General features: G+C 50.6%; 1 protein-coding gene across 1 annotated transcript in view; it reads left to right on the top strand.

Annotated features, from left to right (window-relative positions):
* Nucleotides 1-755: 755 nt before the first annotated feature.
* The window catches only part of LOC142019219 (SRSF protein kinase 3-like), a 58642-nt gene continuing 40169 nt past the window's right edge, over nt 756-19228 (top strand). Inside the window, exons 1-3 of the mRNA XM_075005783.1 lie at nt 756-879; nt 1047-1155; nt 1546-1633. Of these exons, the coding sequence (XP_074861884.1) occupies nt 834-879; nt 1047-1155; nt 1546-1633 (243 nt within the window). The 5' untranslated portion in view covers nt 756-833. The remainder of the gene's footprint in view (nt 880-1046; nt 1156-1545; nt 1634-19228) is intronic.

Below are 19228 nucleotides of genomic sequence, written 5' to 3'. Positions count from 1 at the left end.
ATTGCCAGATGGCCACTGCACAGACCAACCTTTAGCACAAATCACTATGTTGCATGCTATTTTTAAAATGACTGGCTACTTATGTTCCAGAACAGTGATTTCACAGAGGTTTTGAGTATTATTTCAAGGTACACTTGTGTTATAGGCAATTAGCTTTTGTCCTGGGCTGAGCTAGGCTGCAGAATACTGGACTTTCCCATCACATGAACTGTTTAATGCTAAAATAGAACATGAAAAATCTGCAGCTCAGTTAAACTGTCTGAACATTAGAGACCCGTGCCCTGCTACTGCTGAGCTCAAACTGTGCTCTCTCTGCGCTCGCTCGCTCTCTCTGCAGGAGGCTTGGCAAGCACTTTAGCCTGGCAGAGCAAATGGCTGGCTCTTTCCTTCAATCCCCATTAATCCTTGGGAAATCTAAGCAAGGCAGCAGGAAACCTGAGCCTCCTGCCCCTCTGTCTCTCATTTAGCTGTATCCTGCAATCAGCTTCACGCTTCCAGAGTCATCTTTGTGTCCCTATTTTGAAATCTTTAAAAAAAATCTTGCTAATCTCTCAGGAAATGCCAGAAATGTTCATAACCTAGCCCCAAATTCTGAGAAAAGCGAGAAGGAAAAAGGGATACAGAGGGGAGAGGCTGAGGGGCAAAGATGAGCTTCAAAAGGAAGAATTGATAAACTGCAAAGGGAAGCACACAGGCTAAAATACCAACACATATGCACATACCTAACTCTATTTACAGGAGTAAAATGCCAAAGAGCATGCTGCGTCTGCTCCAAGTGTCAGGTCTCTGGTCCCACCACCTGCTCACCCGAAAGACTGCAGCAAGCCCCAGGCATGGAGGAGTGGGGATGCCAAGAGGACCCTGCAGAGTACTGTGCAGGTGAGTCCCAGGGAGCATTACTAGTTTGATACCCACATGTCCCTGCCATTCAGCATGGCAGATTTGAAGACTGTGGGTTGAATAGTGGAGGTCAATCCCCCTTTCTGTTTGGTGGTGTTTTGCAGCCCTGTCCCACTAGTGGGACTATTTGTGATCTGTCTCTGTAGGAGGCTACTACGCTGTGCAGAAGGGAGACACGTTCAATGGAAGATACCAGGCAGTGCACAAGCTGGGCTTCGGCTACTTCTCTACAGTCTGGTTGTGCCAGGACACAGCGTGAGTAGCACAAAAGAAAGGAACTCTGTGGAATGGGACTGTCAAGGGCTGTTCACAGCCCATCGAGGGTGGAGAGGGAGGAAAGACCGCCCCCCCCCCCAGCTGGGCAGAGTAACAAACAGCTCAGAGGAAGCGCCTGGCCAGGACTGTGGGTGTTTGGGTGCTGATGACAGTGGATCACCATAGCTAGCACAGCTAGGAGGGATTATTTCCCAAGCAGTCAGTTTCAAGAGGGCTCCAGCAAAGTGAGTGGGAGTGAGTCTGCTGCTCAGTGGCAGAGTGGGTCACTACAGGGAATGGAAAGCCATAGACTCCTCCGGGGTGCATGGTGAAAAGCTGGAATGGACAGCACTGTTGTGCATTGGTCTGCTGGTGTGATTCCTTCCACAGAAAGAAGAGACTTGTAGCTGTGAAGGTAGCCAAGGGTGGGGAGAGCTTTGCTGAGGCCGCCCAGGATGAAATCTCTCTCCTCCACTGTGTATGTACTTTCCCTGGTTGCAGCATGTTGGCTCATTTGTTGCCTGCACTGTGAGGATTGCATCTGTTTCCAGAGCTCTGCAATACCAGCCCAACTCCCCAAAGGTCTCAGACTGAGGGTTCCTGGCTGGCAGCAAGGGGAACACATCAACTCTATATAGAAAATGGCCTCAGTCCAGCAAATGCTTGTAAAACAGCTTCCCATCCCATGGACTCATCTCCTGGCATGTTTAATGATCATTCTGTTGTTCTTTGCATGGGTCCAGACGTGTATTCCATTCAGGTGTGTAGCAGCATTGACAGCTGCCTTGGGCCCTGGGGCAAGATGGGAGGGTGGCCTGGCAGCACATGCCCAGAAAGGGCTGGGGCCCAGGGCAGTCAGCCCTCAGCACCACCCAGACCAGGGCACCACCCACCCAACCCCCACTTACAGCCACAGGCAGCCGGACCAGTACTGCTGCAGTGTTTCAAAGGGGCCCAGAGCTCCGGCTGCCGCCACTGCCCAAATAGCAGTGGCAGCGACTGCAGCTTCAGGCCCCTTCAAAAGACCGGGCCCCCATGGCAATGGTCCGCTTTGCCCCTGCTGTCAGGGGACCTGACGGTGTGCAAGCAGCCAGTGTGCAGAAGCGGGAGGACTTGGCCTAACTGTACCTATGCGAAGGTGCTCGTGCTCTGTGGCTCTTGCCCGTCTCCTCACTATTGCATGCTAGTGGCAGGCTGACCTCTCTCACTGCTGGCTCACTCTTAGTGTCGAGCGTCTGAGCGACGCTCTACTTCATCTGCTGTTTTCATCACTTTTTCTCAGAGGTTGTGGTCTAGAGTTCGTTGTTAATGTAGCATAGTAGCACTGGCCCAATTCCAGCCAGACCCGGTGCGTCCCCTTGCAAAGAGACATAGTGTTTCAGAAGAACCTCACATGATCATCCCCTCTCCTAGGATTTCACCATGGCTCTGACAGGGTGTACCAAACCTGTACTAGCCCAGGGTGGTAGTGGCCAGGCTTACTGGGTGGAGAAGGACCCCCTTCCACGTGGTCCTGCTGGGTGTGCTTCAGCTTCAGCCCTAATATAAAGTCCAGAGGCGCTGATCAGCTGGGGGCTGGCCGCTGCAGGGGAATGAGCTCATGCTCTAACACAGGAGTAGCACCTGGAGTCGCAGCCTGAGCTTGAGGGAGCAGCAGCCTGAGCCCAAACAATGCCCTGCACTGCTGGAAAGGGGAAGGAAGTAGCCCAGGAGCAGGAAGCCAGAAGGCGGCCCAGGGAGCTTGGTGTGTTTGGAGGGATTCTCTGCTGAGTCGATGGTTGGGGGCATGTCCACCACCAGCAGGGCCCTGGGCTGTGGCCCAGAGGAGTGGGTTGACCGGACCTCCCTACCCCCACCCTGGTGACCCTAAGGACAGGGAAGCACAAACTATAAAGACTAGACTGCTGGTGCTGACTCTGAATGACTGGGCCGGACTGAGGGAGTGACTAGGTTATTGGGCCTGAGTGGGGGAGTAAACAGGTCACTGTGCCCTAGATCCCTTAGAGAGGGTGTTATTGTCTGAACCACAGGACTGGAGTGCCCCAGAGGCTGGGGCTGGACTGCAGACTAAGCCTCCAAGGACTATCGTCAAGTGGGCAGTTTACGACGTGTAGCCCCTCGGAAGAGGCACATGCATCTCCATGTAGACTCCTGGCACCAGTCCATCTAACTGCTTCTGGCTTTGGCCCTGCGGTGTCTGTTGAGTCCTGTACTGACGATGGCAGCATCAGCAACACAGAGCTAGAAAGGACTGCAACAGTCATCTAGTCCAGTACCACCACCACCCTGCCCCCAAGACGCAGGATGTGTCGTGGTGAACCATCTGAAACAGTTGGCTCCAGACTCCTCCTGAAAACCTCCAGTGAGCAGCTGCCAGCACCTCCCAAGACCTCTGTTCCACTGGCCTCCTGCACTCACCGTTTGGAAGCTTTTCCTGAGATTTAACCTAAATCTGCTCTCCTGCACTTTGAACCCATTGGCTCTCATCCTGCCCTCTGTGGCTCAAGAGGACAACTTTTCTCCATCTTTTTGGGGTATCCTCTCAAACATCTGAAGACCTGTATCAGATCCCTCCTTAATCTCCTCTTTTCTCAGCTAAACAGACGCCAAGTATTCCAGCCTTTGCTCGTGTGGCTGCATTCTGTCCCTTGGATCAGCTTTGTCACTTGCTTCTGGATCCCTCCCACTTCCTCAGCCCGCTTTCTGTCCACGGCTGGCCAAAGCTAGACACAGGACTCCAGCGGAGGCCTAAGCAGCGCTGAATAGGGCAGTGCTCTTGCCTTGCACTGCTGACGCCTGTTGAAGTGGTGATTCACCGCAGCTCCCAGATTCTTCTCAGCAGTGCTGCCACCCAGCCAGTTCCCCCCATCTGCATTCGTACATTTGTTTTTCCTAAGCCAACAGGCGCACCTGACATCTTTGTTCAGTTCCACTTTGTGTCTGTAGCTTAGTTCTCCAGTTTATCAAGACCCCTCTGAACTTTAGATATATCCTCCAAAATATGGGCAGCCATCTGCAAGCCAGCTTCGTGTCACCTGCAAACTTGATCAGAGCGCTCTCTTCACCCACACCCAGATCATTGAGAAAGATGTCGAACACCACCGACCACACAAGGGTCCCTGTGAAATCCCGCTGGAGACCTTTCTCCAATGAATAAGAACATAAGAATGGCCATATTGGATCAGACCAAAGGTCAGTCTAGCCCAGTATCCTGTCCTGCAACACTGGCCAATGCCAAATGCCCCAGAGGGAGTGAACAGAACAGGTACTCATCAAGTGATTCCTTCTCTGTTGCCCATTCCCAGCCTCTGACACAGAGACTAGAGACACCATTTCTACCTCGATAACAGCCATTGATAGACTTAACCTCCATGAATTTATGTATTTATTTATTTATTTTAACCTTATTAAACTCCTGGTGCTCACAACAGCCTCTTCCACAGGCCCATTACGTGTTGCATGAAGAAAAACTTCCTTCTGTTAATTTTAAACCTGCTACCCATTAATTTCATTTGGTTAGCCCTTGTTCTTAAGTTATGGGAACAAATAAATAATTTTTCCTTATTCACTTTTCCCACACCTGTCATGATTTTCACAGAATCTTATAATCACGGAATCCTAGGGCTGGAAGGGACCTTAGGAGGTCATCTAGTCCAGTCCCATGCCTAAAACACAATCAACCCTTACTAAATCATCCCAGCCAGCACTTTGCCAAGCTGGGACTTAAAAACCTCTAGGGATGGGGATTCCACCACCTCTTTAAGTAACGCATTCCAGTGCTTCACCACCCTTCTGGTGAAATAGTTTTTCCTCATATCCAAACTATACCTCTCCCACTGTAAGTTCAGACCATGCCTCCTTGTTCTGCCATCTGTCACTACTGAGAACAGCCTCTTTCCATCTTCTTGAGAGCCCCACTTCAGGAAGTTGAAGGCTGCTGTCAAATTGTCTCTCACTCTTCTCTGCTGCAAACTAAATAAGCCCAAGTCCCTCAGCCTCTTGCCGTAGGTCATGTACTCCAGCCCCCTAATAACTTTTGTTGCCCTCTGCTGGACCCACTCTAATACATCCACATCCTTTCTATACTGGGGGGCCCAGAACTGGATGCAGTAGTCCAGATGTGTCCTCACTAGTGCTGAATAGAGGGAAAAAAATAACTTCTTCTTCGAGTGTCCCCGTGGGTGCTCCACAATAGGTGACGGGCTTGCCCGGCGCCGCAGATCGGATCTTCCAAGCAGTTTCTGCCGGACAGCGCATGCGCCGGCACGCACCGCTCCCTTGCGCGCTCCTGGCCATGTGCGCGATCCGGTCCCCGCCAGTTCCTCTTAACCGCCGTCGGCTGCAGACGGAATCCGACTAGGCTAAGGCCAAATAGCGTATTCAACGACTTTATCTGTTTTCTTTAAAAGTTTTTCAGGTACTTAGGCTACTACGAGTTAGCCGGTTGTTATTTTGCAAAAAAAAAAAAAAAAAAAAAAAAAAAGCAACAACAAACAAACTACGAGCGGGACAGCTTCAGTCCAGTCCCAGTAACAAGTGCCGGAGGCCAGGAGCTACGGCCATCAGCCCTCCTGCTGAGGCAGGCCATCGAACGGGGAAGACAGCACAAAGAAGGTGCTAAGTACCCGCTTAAAAACTCAAAGACTCACCAACAATGTCATCTTCAGGCTTTAAAAAATGTGAGTCCTGCCGAGACGCGATGCCAGCGTCTGATGGGCACAGTCTATGCATAAGGTGCCTGGGGGAGTCCCATGTGGCACAGAAATGCGCCTTCTGTGCTAAATTAACAACCAGAGCACGGAGAGACAGGGAAATGCGGATTAAAATGCTGCTTCTTGATAAGGCCCTCCAGCCAGACGTGCCGGAGCGGCCGCAGCAGGAGGGACCCTCCGGGGCCCTTAAAAGGAAAGCTGCCTCCCTCACTCCATCAGCGCAAAAACGGAGGAAAGTCTCTCCAGCCCGATCCCTGCCGGCAGCAACAGTGAGTGGGACGGGAGGAGCAAGCAGCCCCCAGCCGCAGCAACAGCTGATCGGCGGCGGCACGGAGAGCCACGTGGAAGCGGCTCAGCCTCCGATAATCAGCCAGCCGCCCCGCACCACAGGCAGGGCGGCGGCTAAAGAAGCGCCGGTACCGGCGGCACCGCAGACAGCAGAGGTGCAAGAGAAACACCATAAGCTCCTCAAAAATTTGAGACCTCCGGCCTCCTCCAGAGTAGCAATACCGCTTGATGAAGCGATCTTCGAGTCCGCCACTATGATATGGCAGACCCCCTGCAACTATTCCGCCTGTCCAAAAAAGAGTGGATAAGAAATACTTCGTGCCGGCGAAGGGCATGGAGTTCCTGTTTAGTCACCCACAGCCAAACTCCCTGGTGGTGGAGTCCTCGCAACAAAGATCAAAAACATCTCAATTTAAAACAGGGGGAACAGACAAAGATGCCAAGAAGCTAGAGCTGTTCAGCAGAAAGGTCTACGCCTCCTCCACTTTAACGTTGCGAATGGCAAATTACGCAGCGCACTTAGCGAACCATAATTTTGACAACTATTCCAGGTTAACCTCCCTCATGGACTCGCTTCCAGAGGACAAAAAGCCGGTCCTCAAGGCCATAGTGCAAGAAGGCTACGCGGCTGCGAGGACGGGAATTCAGATTGCTTTGGACGTTGCGGACACAGCAGCACGTTCCACAGCAACCGCAGTGGTGATGAGAAGGGAGTCCTGGCTCCATACCTCGGGTATACCGAGGGATCTGCAGGCGAAGATAGTTGACCTTCCCTTCGACTCGCAGAAGCTGTTTGCTGAATCAACTGACTCGGTCCTTCATTCCAGTAAAGATTCAAGAGCCACACTCAGGACCCTGGGGATTTACAACCCTCCATACACAAAGAAAAGGTACTACCCTCAGCAAAGGCGGTACCAGTACCAGCAACAGCGCCCCCAGTATCACAGGGGTTACGAGCAAGGGCGACATCAACAGCACCAGCAGTACAGAACTCCCAGGCGACGCTCACAACAGAGCCATGCGTCCTCGGCGCGGGGCCAAAGGCCACCAAGTTTGACATACAGATCCAGGGCTGCGCCATCACTACCATCACACAAGGTTATCCGAAGCGGCTATTCCACCATCGCCTCCGACCATTCTAGGACCAGTGGCAAAGGATCACCACAGACAAATGGGTGCTGGAGATCATAGCCACGGGGTACGCCATCCCCTTCCAGTCGCTCCCACCGTCACGACCTCCACCCAAGCCCCACCTCCAGGAGGCCTCCCAGGTAGCGAGGCTCAGGCAGGAGGTGGACCATCTCATGCTCATAGGGGCGGTGGAAAGAGTGCCGGAGCAACTGCAAGGGAAAGGGTTCTACTCCAGGTATTTCCTCATGGAGAAAAAGACAGGAGGCTGGAGGCCCATCTTAGACCTTCGCGGCCTCAACAGGTACCTGCGCAAACAACGTTTTTGGATGACCACGATCGCCTCCATCCTTACAGCACTGGACGATGGAGACTGGTTCGCAGCCCTCGATTTATAAGACGCGTACTTCCACATAACCATCCATCCGGCTCACCGGCGATTCCTCCGGTTCATGGTAGGCAACGAACACTTCCAATACAAGGTCCTACCGTTTGGCCTCTCCTCGGCCCCCAGAGTCTTCTCCAAGACCTTGGCAGTGGTGTCAGCCTACCTGCACAGACAGGGGGTATTTATTTTCCCGTATCTGGACGACTGCCTGCTCAAAGGGGCCTCGAAAGGGGAGGTTCTGCGCATGATACGCGTCACAGCAAACACGTTCTCCTCACTTGGCCTGGTTATCAATCTGGCAAAATCACAAATAGACCCCACACAGGACATAGAGTTCATAGGGGCTCGCATAAACTCGGTTACAGCGAGAGTATACCTACCAGAGGCTCGCTTTCGAGCCATCGGTTCTCTCGTGCAAGTCATCACCTTCAGCCCTACGGTGCCGGTCTTGACGTGCTTGCAGCTGCTGGGCCACATGGCAGCGGCGATGTTTGTAGTGCAGAACGCCAGGTTACACATGCGCAGCATGCAGCACTGGCTGGCGAGTGTATACAAACCGGCAGTACACACCGTTCACAGGGTGGTGTCGCCCACAGCCGGGGTGCGCAAATCCCTGCAATGGTGGGTAAACCCCAGGAACTTGCTAACAGGGGTACCCTTCCACCAGCCGCAAATATCGGTTTTTCTCACTACAGATGCCTCCCTCATAGGGTGGGGAGCGCACATGGGCGAAGAGGTGACTCAAGGACTGTGGTCACCCACGGAACAGTCACTACACATCAATGTACTAGAGCTCAGAGCGGTGTTCAACGCCTGCAAACACTTTCGAGACCACATACAAGGCAAAGTCGTCGGGATCAGTACAGACAATACCTCCGCCATGTTTTATATAAACAGGCAAGGAGGAGCTCAATCCCGTGCCTTATGCGCGGAACCAATCCGCTTATGGGACTGGTGCATCACCCACAATATAATCTTGAAAGCCTCATACTTGCCGGGTGCGCACAACGTGAAGGCAGACCAGCTGAGCAGGCGTTTTGCGCTCCCACACGAGTGGCAGATCCGTCCCGACCTGCTACGGACGATTTTCCACGCATGGGGTTTTCCCCAAATAGATCTGTTTGCCACTCAGCACAACAAGCAGTGCCCACGATTCTGCTCCAGGGCAGGACTGGGATGGGGGTCCCTGGGGGACGTGTTCGCAATCCCGTGGGGGGGCCCCCTGCTTTATGCGTTTCCTCCCACAGTGCTGATCCACAAAGTTTTGCAAAAAGCCAGGAGGGAAAGGGCCCGGATGATCCTGATAGTCCCAACATGGGATCACCAACAATGGTTCCCCTTACTCCTGCGCATGTCGGACTGTCCACCGTTGCCTCTTCCGGTGGCACCGGATCTGCTCACGCAAGCCCAGGGGTCCATAGTGCATCCGCACCCCCAAAGCCTGCAACTGCAAGCGTGGTTAATCCATGGCTCAGCTCCCTAGAGAGCACATGCACAGTGGGAGTACAGCAAGTCCTAGAAAGTAGCAGGAGGACTTCCACTAGGAAGACCTACAAACAAAAATGGACTCGCTTCACGGCTTGGTGTTCTACCAAACAGCTGGCCCCCCTTTCGGTGCCTATACCTACAATTCTAGAGTACTTACTGGACCTCAAGAGAGGAGGACTCTCGCTATCCTCGTTAAAGGTCCACCTTGCCGCCATCTCGGCATTTAGACATGAGGAGGAAGGGCACACGGTGTTCGCCCACCCTATGGTTACCAGGTTCCTCAAAGGGTTGGTAAACCTCTACCCCCCTCGGAAACCGAGTCCACCTTCGTGGAACTTGGACCTGGTGCTTACCACGCTGATGGGACCACCGTTCGAGCCCTTGGCCACGGTTCCCCTCCGCCTCCTTACAATAAAGACGACCTTTCTTCTTGCAATTACGTCAGCTCGTAGGGTGAGCGAGCTCGCGGCAGTCATGGCAACGCCACCCTGCACTGTTTTTTCCAAGGAGGCGGTAACCATACAGCTGCATCCAGCCTTTGTTCCCAAAGTTTCTTCCGAGTTTCACATCAACGAACCTATTGTTCTACCCTCGTTTTATCCAAAGCCTCATAACTCCAACGAAGAGGCGCGCCTACACCTCCTGGACGTGAGGAGGGCGCTAGCCTTCTATGTAGACAGGACCAAGTCCTTCCGGAAAACGGATAGACTTCTAGTCTCCCTCGCTCCCAAATCGAAAGGAGAGGGTCTCTCCTCGCAGAGAATCTCGAAGCACATTGTATCCTGCATAAAAATGTGCTACGAGCTCAAAAAGACTCCTTTATCGGCCACTCCCAGGGCTCATTCCACCAGGGCGGTGGCGGCATCAACAGCCTTTTTCAAGGGCGTTGTGTTAAGAGACATTTGCAGAGCGGCGACCTGGTCATCCTACGACACCTTCGCCAAACATTACGCCCTTCACAGGGTATTCCAAGAGGATACCCGTCTCTCTGCAGCGGTCCTCTCGGGGACAAGCTGCACATAATCCGATTACCCACCACCTATCTTGGGTTACTGCTGGGTAGTCACCTATTGTGGAGCACCCACGGGGACACTCGAAGAAGAAAGAGAAGTTACTCACCGTAGTAACGGTGGTTCTTCGAGATGTGTCCCCGTGGGTGCTCCACTACCCGCCCATCCTCCCCGCTTCGGATCTCTGTTAGTGTTTTGCAGGGGCACCCGAGGCGGTTGGTCGAGGAACTGGTGGGGACCGGATCGCGCACATGGCCAGGAGTGCACAAGGGAGCGGCGCGCGCCGGCGCATGCGCGGTCCGGCAGAAACTGCTTGGAAGATCCGATCTGCGGCACCGGGCAAGCCCGTCACCTATTGTGGAGCACCCACGGGGACACATCTTGAAGAACCACCGTTACTACGGTGAGTAACTTCTCTTTCTCTAGAGCTGCTGGAAATGCTTCTCCTAATGCACCCCAATATGCCATTAGCCTGCTTGGCTACAAAGGCACACTGGTGACTCACATCTAGTCTCTCATCCAGTGTAATCCCCAGGTACTTTTCTGCTTCTTAGCAGTTGGTCACCAGCCTGGAACAATGCTTGGAAGTTTTCCATCCCAAGTGCAGGACCCTGCAAGTGTCTTTGTTGAACCTCATCAGATTACTTTTGCATCAATCCTGCAATTTATCTAGGTCACTTTAGACACTATCCCTAACCTCCAACATATCTGCCTGTCCCCCGCCCCAGCTTTGTGTCAACTGCAAATTTGCTGAGAGTTCAATCCAGCCCCTGATCCAGGTAATTAATAAAGATATTGAACAATACTGGCCCTGGAATCAATCCCTGGGGCACTCCACTTGTAACCAACTGCCAACCAGACCTTGAGGCCCTGACCACTACCTGGTGGGCCCGTCCATCTAGCCAGCTTTCTATACATCTTACAGTCCATGTATCCCATCCATATTTCCTTAACTTATGGAAAGAATGTTGCAAGAAACAGTATCAAAAGCTTTTCCTCTATCATATTGCCCCTCAGTCTCCTCTTTCAAACTGAACAGTCTGTATCTTTTTAATCTTTCTTCATATGGCACCCATTCACCCCCCTAATCATTTTGTTGCCCTTTTCTGAACTTTCTTCAATGCCAATGTATCTTTTTTGAGAGGAGGCACCCACATTTTTACTCAGTATTGAAGATGTGTCCGTACCATGGACATAAATAGAGGCCATAAGATGTTCTCTGTCTTAGGCTCTATCCATTTTTTTAAGGATTCCTAACATTTTGTTTGCTTTTTTAAACTGCTGCTGTACATTGAATGGATGTTTTCAGAGAACTATCCACAATAACTCTAAGATCCTTCTCTTGAGTGGTTATGGCTAAATTAGTCTCCATCATTTTGTATGTCTAGTTGGGATTATTTTTTCAATGTGCATTACTTTATATTTATCAACATTAAATTTCATTTGCCATTTTGTTGCCTAATCACCTAGTTGTTTTTTTTGAAGATCATTTTGCAGCTCTTCTCAGTCTTTCCAGAAAGATATGGAGAATTTGGAGAAGGTCCAGAGGAGAGCAACAAGAATGATTAAAGGTCTAGTGAACATGAGCTATGAGGGAAGACTGAAAGAACTGAGCTTGTTTAATTTAGAAAAGAGAAGACTTACAGGGGACATGATAGCGGTTTTCAAGTACCTAAAAGAGAGTTACAAGGAGGAGGGAGAAAAATTGTTCTCCTTGGCCTCTGAGGATAAGACAAGAAGCAATGGGCTTAAACTGCAGCAAGAGAGGTTTAGGTTTGACATTTATGAAAAATTTCCTGACTGTCAAGGTGGTCAAACACTGGAGTAAGTTACTGAGGGAGGTTGTGGAATCTCCATCACTGGAGATACTTAAGAGCAGGTTAGACAGACACCTATCAAGGACGCTCTTCCAGATGGTGCTTGATCCTGCCATGAGGACAGGGGGCTGGACTTGATGACCTGTTGAGATCCCTTCCTGTTCTAGTGGTCTATGATTCTGTGATTCAGTCTGCTTTGTTCGTAGCTGTCTTGAGCTTCACGCTATTAATAGCTACTCTTCGTGGTTGTTTAGCCAATTTAGCAGCCATTTAGTGCTGTCCAGCCTGCATTTCTCCAGGTTGCTTATCCAAATGTCATGTGGGAAAAGGCCATGCCGAAGTCCATGTATATATGTGCACTGCATTCCCCCAGGCACAAAAACAGTCACAAAAGGAACTCAAGCAGTTTGTCAAGATTTGTTTTTGTAAAATCCATTCTGGCTTCTAATTATTACCTTTTCATCCTTCCAGTATTCACACATGGAATGGTGTATGCCAGGAGTCAGCAACCTTTCTGAGGCTGAGTGCTGAAATTTGACCTTTTGATCTGTGTGTACAGTATACATGCCAGTGACACTTTTTAAAGTTACTAAAAGTCCTGCTCACAACATCTTCATTAATAAATAAATTAGGATGCAGAGCTGTACTGTTTAGATGGTGGTTAGTAGCATTAGCAGGTCTTTGTTAATCCAGAGGCAGCCTGGCTTTGAGCAAGTTCCTGGCTGCAAGGGATAGGAGGGGCAGGGCTGAGCTCCCACCTCTCATGTCAATAAAAATCAACTTGTGTGCCACTGTTGGCACCCATGCCAGGGGTTGCTGACCCCTGGTCTATACATTGCTCTCAAAGATTCTTCATTATCGAAGGCTGACTAGGATATATTTCCTGGCTCCTCCTTTTTCAAAAATTATATTAACCCTTCTGCAGTCTTCCAGGACCTCTCCTGTCATCCTTGAGTTTGTAACTATTATTGCTAGTGGCTCCAAGATTTCTTCAGCTAACTCTTTCAGTACACTTGGTTTAATAACATCCAGCCCCTCTGGTCTGAATTCACATAAGGGCACAGTATGATTGCTCAGAGCTCCAGTATATAGGGGGAGAAAAGCCAGCTGATTAAGCTTAGAAGCAGAAGGAACAGAGGTGATGTTTTTGGTGGTGTCTGCAAAAGACCACCAGATCAGGTAGATGAGGACTTCTTCTGACAATGAAGAGAAGCTTCCAAATCACAGGCCCTGGTTCTTATGGGAGACTTTAATCACCCTGATATCTGTTTGGAGACCAATACAACAGCACACAGACAATCCAGGAAGTTTTTGGAGAATGTTGGGAATAACTTCCTGGTACAAATGCTGAAGAAACCGACCAGGGGCTGTGCACAGCTTGACCTGCAGCTCATAAACAGGGAAGAACTAGTAGGAGAAATGAAAGTGGCAATCTGGGCTGCAGTGATCATGACATGGTGGATTTCAGGATCCCAATAAAAGGAAGGAAGGTGACCTTTGATTTTAGAAGAGCAGACTTTGAGTGCCTGAGAGAACTGATGGGCGGAATCCCCTGGAAAGCTAATATAAAGGGGAAAGGCATTCAGGATAACTGGGAGTATTTTAAAGATACCTTATTGAAGGAATAAACCATTCCAATGCACAGTAAGAAAAGCAAATAAGGCAGGCAACCAGCTTGGCTTACCAAGGAAATCCTTGGTGGACTTAAACTGAAAAAGGATGTGTATAGAAGTGGAAACGTAGATGGATGACTAAGGTGGAGTATAAATACATTGCTGAAGAATGCTGGAGCGTAATCAGGAAAACTAATGCACAGTTGGAACTGCAGCTAGCAAAGAATGTGAAGGGTTTCCACAGACATGTTAACAATAAGAGGGTGATCAGGGAGGCTGTGGGGCTGTTACTGGTTGAGGGAGGCAATCTTGTGACAGGTGATGTGGGTAAACCTGCTTTTTTTTTCCCCCTGTCTTCATGGACAAGATCAGGTCCCAGACTCTGGCACTAGGCCAGCAGTGTCCAAAAGAAATTTCACAATTTCAGCCTGGATTCACCAAGGAAAAGTTGTGCCTGACCAATCTGATTCCCTTCTATGATGAGGTGTGTGGACATGGGGAAGTCAGTGGACGTGATATACCTTGACTTCAGCAAAGCTTTGATACAGTCTCCTACAACATTCTTGCCCATAAGTTAAGGAAATACGGATTGGATACATGGAGTGTAAGGCTGCGTCTACACGTGCACGCTACTTCGAAGTAGCGGCAGTAACTTCGAAATAGTGCCCGTCGCGGCTACACGTGTTGGGCGCTATTTCGAAGTTGAAATCGACGTTAGGCGGCGAGACGTCGAAGTCGCTAACCCCATGAGGGGATGGGCATAGCGCCCTACTTCGACGTTCAACATCGAAGTAGGGACGTGTAGACGATCCGCGTCCCGCAACATCGAAATAGCGGGGTCCTCCATGGCGGCCATCAGCTGGGGGGTTGAGAGATACTCTCTCTCCAGCCCTTGCGGGGCTCTGTGGTCACCGTGTGCAGCAGCCCTTAGCCCAGGGCTTCTGGCTGCTGCTGCTGCAGCTGGGGGGTCCGTGCTGCATATACAGGGTCTGCAACTAGTTGTTGGCTCTGTGTATCTTGCACTGTTTAATGAAAGTGTGTCTGGGAGGGGCCCTTTAAGGGAGCGACTTGCTGTTGAGTCCGCCCCGTCACCCTGTCTGCAGCTGTGCCTGGCTCCCTTATTTCGATGTGTGCTACTTTGGCGTGTAGACGTTCCCTTGCTGCGCCTATTTCGATGTTGGGCTGAGCAACGTCGAAGTTGAACATCGACGTTGCCAGCCCTGGAGGACGTGTAGACGTTATTCATCGAAATAGGCTATTTCGATGTCGCTACTTCGAAATTAGCTATTTCAATGTAGCGTGCACGTGTAGACGTAGCCTAAGATAGCTAGAAAGCTGGCTAGATGGTCGGGCCCAACGGGTAGTGATCAACAGCTCGATGTTGGGATGGTGGTCGGTTTCTAGTGGAGTGCCCCAAGGTTTGGTTCTGGGTCCTGTTTTACTCAACGTATTTATCAATGACCTGGATGAGGGGTTGGATTGCACCCTCAGCAAGTTTGTGGATGACACTAAGCTAGGGGGAGAGAGAGATACACTGGAGGGTAGGGACAGGGTCCAGACTGACCTAGACAAATTGAAAGACTGGGCTGCAAGAAATCTGATGAGGTTCAATAAGGGCAAGTGCAGAGTCCTGCACTTGGGCCGGAAGAATCCCAAGCATTGTTACAGGCTGGGGTCTGACTGGCTCAGTAGCAGTTTTGTAGAAAAGGATCTGGGAGTTGTAGTGGACGAGAAGCTGGACATGAGTCAACAATGTGCCGTTGTAACCAAGAAAGCTAATGGCATATTAGGTTGCATCAAGAGGAACGTTGCCAGTAGATCCAGAGAAGTGATTATTCCTCTTTATATGGCTTTGGTGAGGCCGCATCTGGAGTACTGTGTCCAATTCTGGGCCCCCATTTATAGGAAGGATGTGGATACACTGGAGAGTGTCCAGCGGAAGGCGACCAAAATAATTAGGGTGCTGGAGCATATGACTTATAATGAAAGGTTGAGGGAATTGGGACTGTTTAGTCTGCAGAAGACAAGGCTGAGGGGGGACTTGATAACAGCCTTCAGCTTACTGAAGGGAGGCTGCAAAGATGCTGGAGAGAGGCTGTTCAAGTGGTCACGGATGGCAGAACACGGAACAGTGGTCTCAAGTTGTGGTTGGAAGGGTCCAGGTTGAAGATTAGGAAAAACTTTTTCACTAGGAGGGTGGTGAAGCATTGGAATGGTCTACCCAGGGAAGTAGTGGAGTCTCCATCCCTGGAGGTGTTTACGTCTCGCCTCGACAAAGCCCTGGCGGGGCTGATCGGATGGCTTTGGTCCTGCTTAGAGCAGGGGGCTGGACTCGATGGTTTTTTTAGGTCTCTTCCAGCTCTATTGTTCTATGATTCTATGAATGGATCCATGTCTCGTTGGCAGTTGGTTTCAAGTTGAGTTCCCCAAGACTGGTTCTAGGGCCAATATTGTTCAACATTTTATTAATAACCTGGATGAGGGGATGGATTGCACCCTCAGCATTGTTATAGGCTGGGGACTGACTGATTGAGTAGCAGTGCAGCAGAAAAGGACATGGGGATTACAGCAGACAAGAGGCTGGATATGAGTCAATAAGGTGTCCTTGTAACAAAGAAGGCTAACAGCATAATGGTGTGCATTAGGAGGATCATTTCCAGCAGATCTAGAGAAGTTATTATTCCCCTTTCCTCAGCACTAGTGAGGCCACATCTGGAATATTGCATCCAGGTCTGCCCTTCCTCCGCTCCTGGATAGAAAGGATGTGGATGCATTAGAGTGGGTCCAGCAGGGGGCAACAGAAATTATTAAGTGGCTGGAACACATTATTTTTGAGGAGAGGCTGAGGGATTTAGGCTTATTTAGTTTGCAGAAGAGAGAGTGAGTGATGATTTGATAGCAGCCTTCAACTTCCTGAACGGGGGCTCTAAAGAGGATGGAGAGAGGCTGTCCTCAGGGGTGACAGATGGCAGAACAAAGAGCAATGGTCTCAAGTTATAGAGCAGGAGCTGTAGGTTGGATATTAGGAAAAAAAACTTATTCACCAGGAGAGTGGTGAAGCACTGAAATGCGTTACTTAGAGAGGTGATGGAATCTCCATCCCTAGAGGTTTTTAAGTCCCAGCTTGACAAAGTTCTAGCTGGGATGATTTAGTTAGGATTGATCCTTCTTGAGATAGGGGCTCGACTCAATGACCTCCTGTGGTCCCTTCCAGCTCTAGGATTCTATGTCCTTCACTTATGCTATCCTGCATCCCTTCCCCTGTGTTATCTGAGGTAACTTCACCAGTTGCCTGGTCACACATTAATTTTTGTGAGAAACCTGAAACAAAGTAGGCATTGAGCAGTTGTGCCTTCTTATCTTCTGTTACCAGTTCACCTCCCATGAGCAGTGGAGCCACACTGCTCTTGATTTTTCTTTTTTGTTAGATATATTTGAAGAACTCTTTCCTGTTGTCACTAACATATCTTTACAGCCATAACTCATTCTTTGCCTTGGCTTTCCCAATTTTCTCCCAACACATTCCCACTATTCCCATAGTCACAGAGAGGTAGCCATGTTAGTCTGTATCGTCATAAAACAAAAAAAGCAGTCCTGTAGCACTTTAAAGACTAACACAAAGACAAAACATTTTGTTTTGTGAAGATAAAGACTAACACAGCTATCTATTCCCATGCATACTTTCTTTGTGTCCTGCTCCTCCTTCCATTTCTTGTATAGTAACAAAGAGGAAGCTGTGCTAGTCTATACACTATCAAAACAAAAAGCAGTCAAGTAGCACTTTAAAGACTAGCAAAATGGTTTATTAGGTGAGCTTTCGTGGGACAGACCCACTTCTTCAGACCACAGCCAGACCAGAACAGACTCAATATTTAAGGCACAGAGAACCAAAAACAGTAAGCAAGGAGGACAAATCAGAAAAAGATAATCAAGGTGAGCAAATCAGAGAGTGGAGGGGTGGGGGGGAAGGTCAAGAATTAGACGGAGCCAAGTCTGCATACTTGGCTCAATCTAATTCTTGACCTTCCCCCCACCCCACCCCTCCACTCTCTGATTTGCTCACCTTGATCATCTTTTTCTGATTTGTCCTCCTTGCCTACTGTTATGCTATTGTCATGCCCACCTTTCCACACACTCTTCAATTGTATCACATCACAGACTCACAGAACACTAGACTGGAAGGGACCTCGAGAGGTCATCGAGTCCAGTCCCTTCCCTCATGGCAGGACCAAGCACCATCTAGACTGTCCCCGGTAGATGTCTGTCTAACCTGCTCTGAAATATCTCCAGTGATGGAGCTTACACAACCTCTGTAGGTTATTTATTTCAGTGTTCAACTGTTCAACCACCCTGACAGCTAGTAAGTTTTTCCTACTGTCCAACTATAGCAGTTGGTGCCAGAGGGTCCGCCTGCCTTAGGGCAAGAATGGTTACAGCACTCCTCTAAAAGTCCATGGGCTGGCAAGCCAAGCACCTTTCTGCAGGGCTGGGCTGCACAGTTTATAACCCCTAGCACTGGGGCAGGGCGGGTCAAGAGCTGATGAGCTCAGCATCCTGCAGCAGGGCTGGGCAAAACTGTTTATAAGGCCTGGCTCTGGGAAGGGCAGCAGTTAATGGGTTCAGCACCTTACAGCAGGACTGAGCAAAGTCATTTATAAGGCCTGGCCCTGGGGCAGGGGGGGGCAGCAGTTCACAAGGCCTAGCTCCTTTCAGCAGAGCTGGGCAGCCCGGTGCACTAGGGTCTCCCCTGCAGCAGGGCAGAGTGGCAAGCACACCACCACGGCAGTGTGGGCCGGGAGATGCAAGGGATGACCTCTCTGGAAAGGGGGCACAGGCCCACCCACTCCACTGTGCCCTGGCCCAGGGCCTTAACAACAGCTCTCAACAGGAGCCGGGCAGTGGTGATCCAGACTGCAACATACCACCATGGGCTATGGTGGAGCATCCACCGGGCCACTTCCTACCTCCCCCTCCATCAGTGACTGGTCTGAGTCAGAGTCTTCAGGGAGGTTGGAAGGTGGGTGGCCTCTGGGTACGTGGCAGCCGGCAGGTACAGCCAGCTGGGCAGCTCCACGTTGTTTGGGTTGTGGATGGGGGACAGAATCGTAGGCTCTGGCAGGTCCGAGGGCTAGGGATCACTAGCAGCAGGCAGGGTCCTAGACTCATGCTAGTCCCAGTCCTCAGGGGAATCAGCAGCGGGGGAAACCCGCAGGATCAGGTAGGTCTGGGCCTTCAGGGTAGCCGGCAGCAGGCAGGCTCACTGGCTTAGGCTGGTCCTCAGGGCATGAGGCTCACTGAGGGCCAGAGGGCCCCAGTAGGTCTGGAAACAGGGCCAAAGGCAGGCCTGGCTGTAGCCCCACAGTTTGGTCAGGGTGGATGTGGCTGGTTGGGCTGTCTGGCAGGGGCCTTTTGGCTCCTGCTCACAGGAGCCCAGCAGAAGCCTGCACTCTGCTTGGGGGCTGGCCTTTTAATGAGTTCCAGGCCCTACCTCTGGCACTTCTGGACCCAGGTACTGCTTGCTGTGGGGTGGGGCACAGGTGTTCTGGACCCTCATGTGAAGGTCTCTGAGAGGCCTCCTCTGCCTCAGCATCAGGGGGAGGCCACTGCACCTCACCACACCAACCTAAAC

Source organism: Carettochelys insculpta, chromosome 11 (genome assembly GCF_033958435.1).
Source record: "Carettochelys insculpta isolate YL-2023 chromosome 11, ASM3395843v1, whole genome shotgun sequence".
Classification (NCBI taxonomy): domain Eukaryota; kingdom Metazoa; phylum Chordata; order Testudines; family Carettochelyidae; genus Carettochelys; species Carettochelys insculpta.
This window is presented reverse-complemented; position numbering and strand designations above follow the sequence as displayed.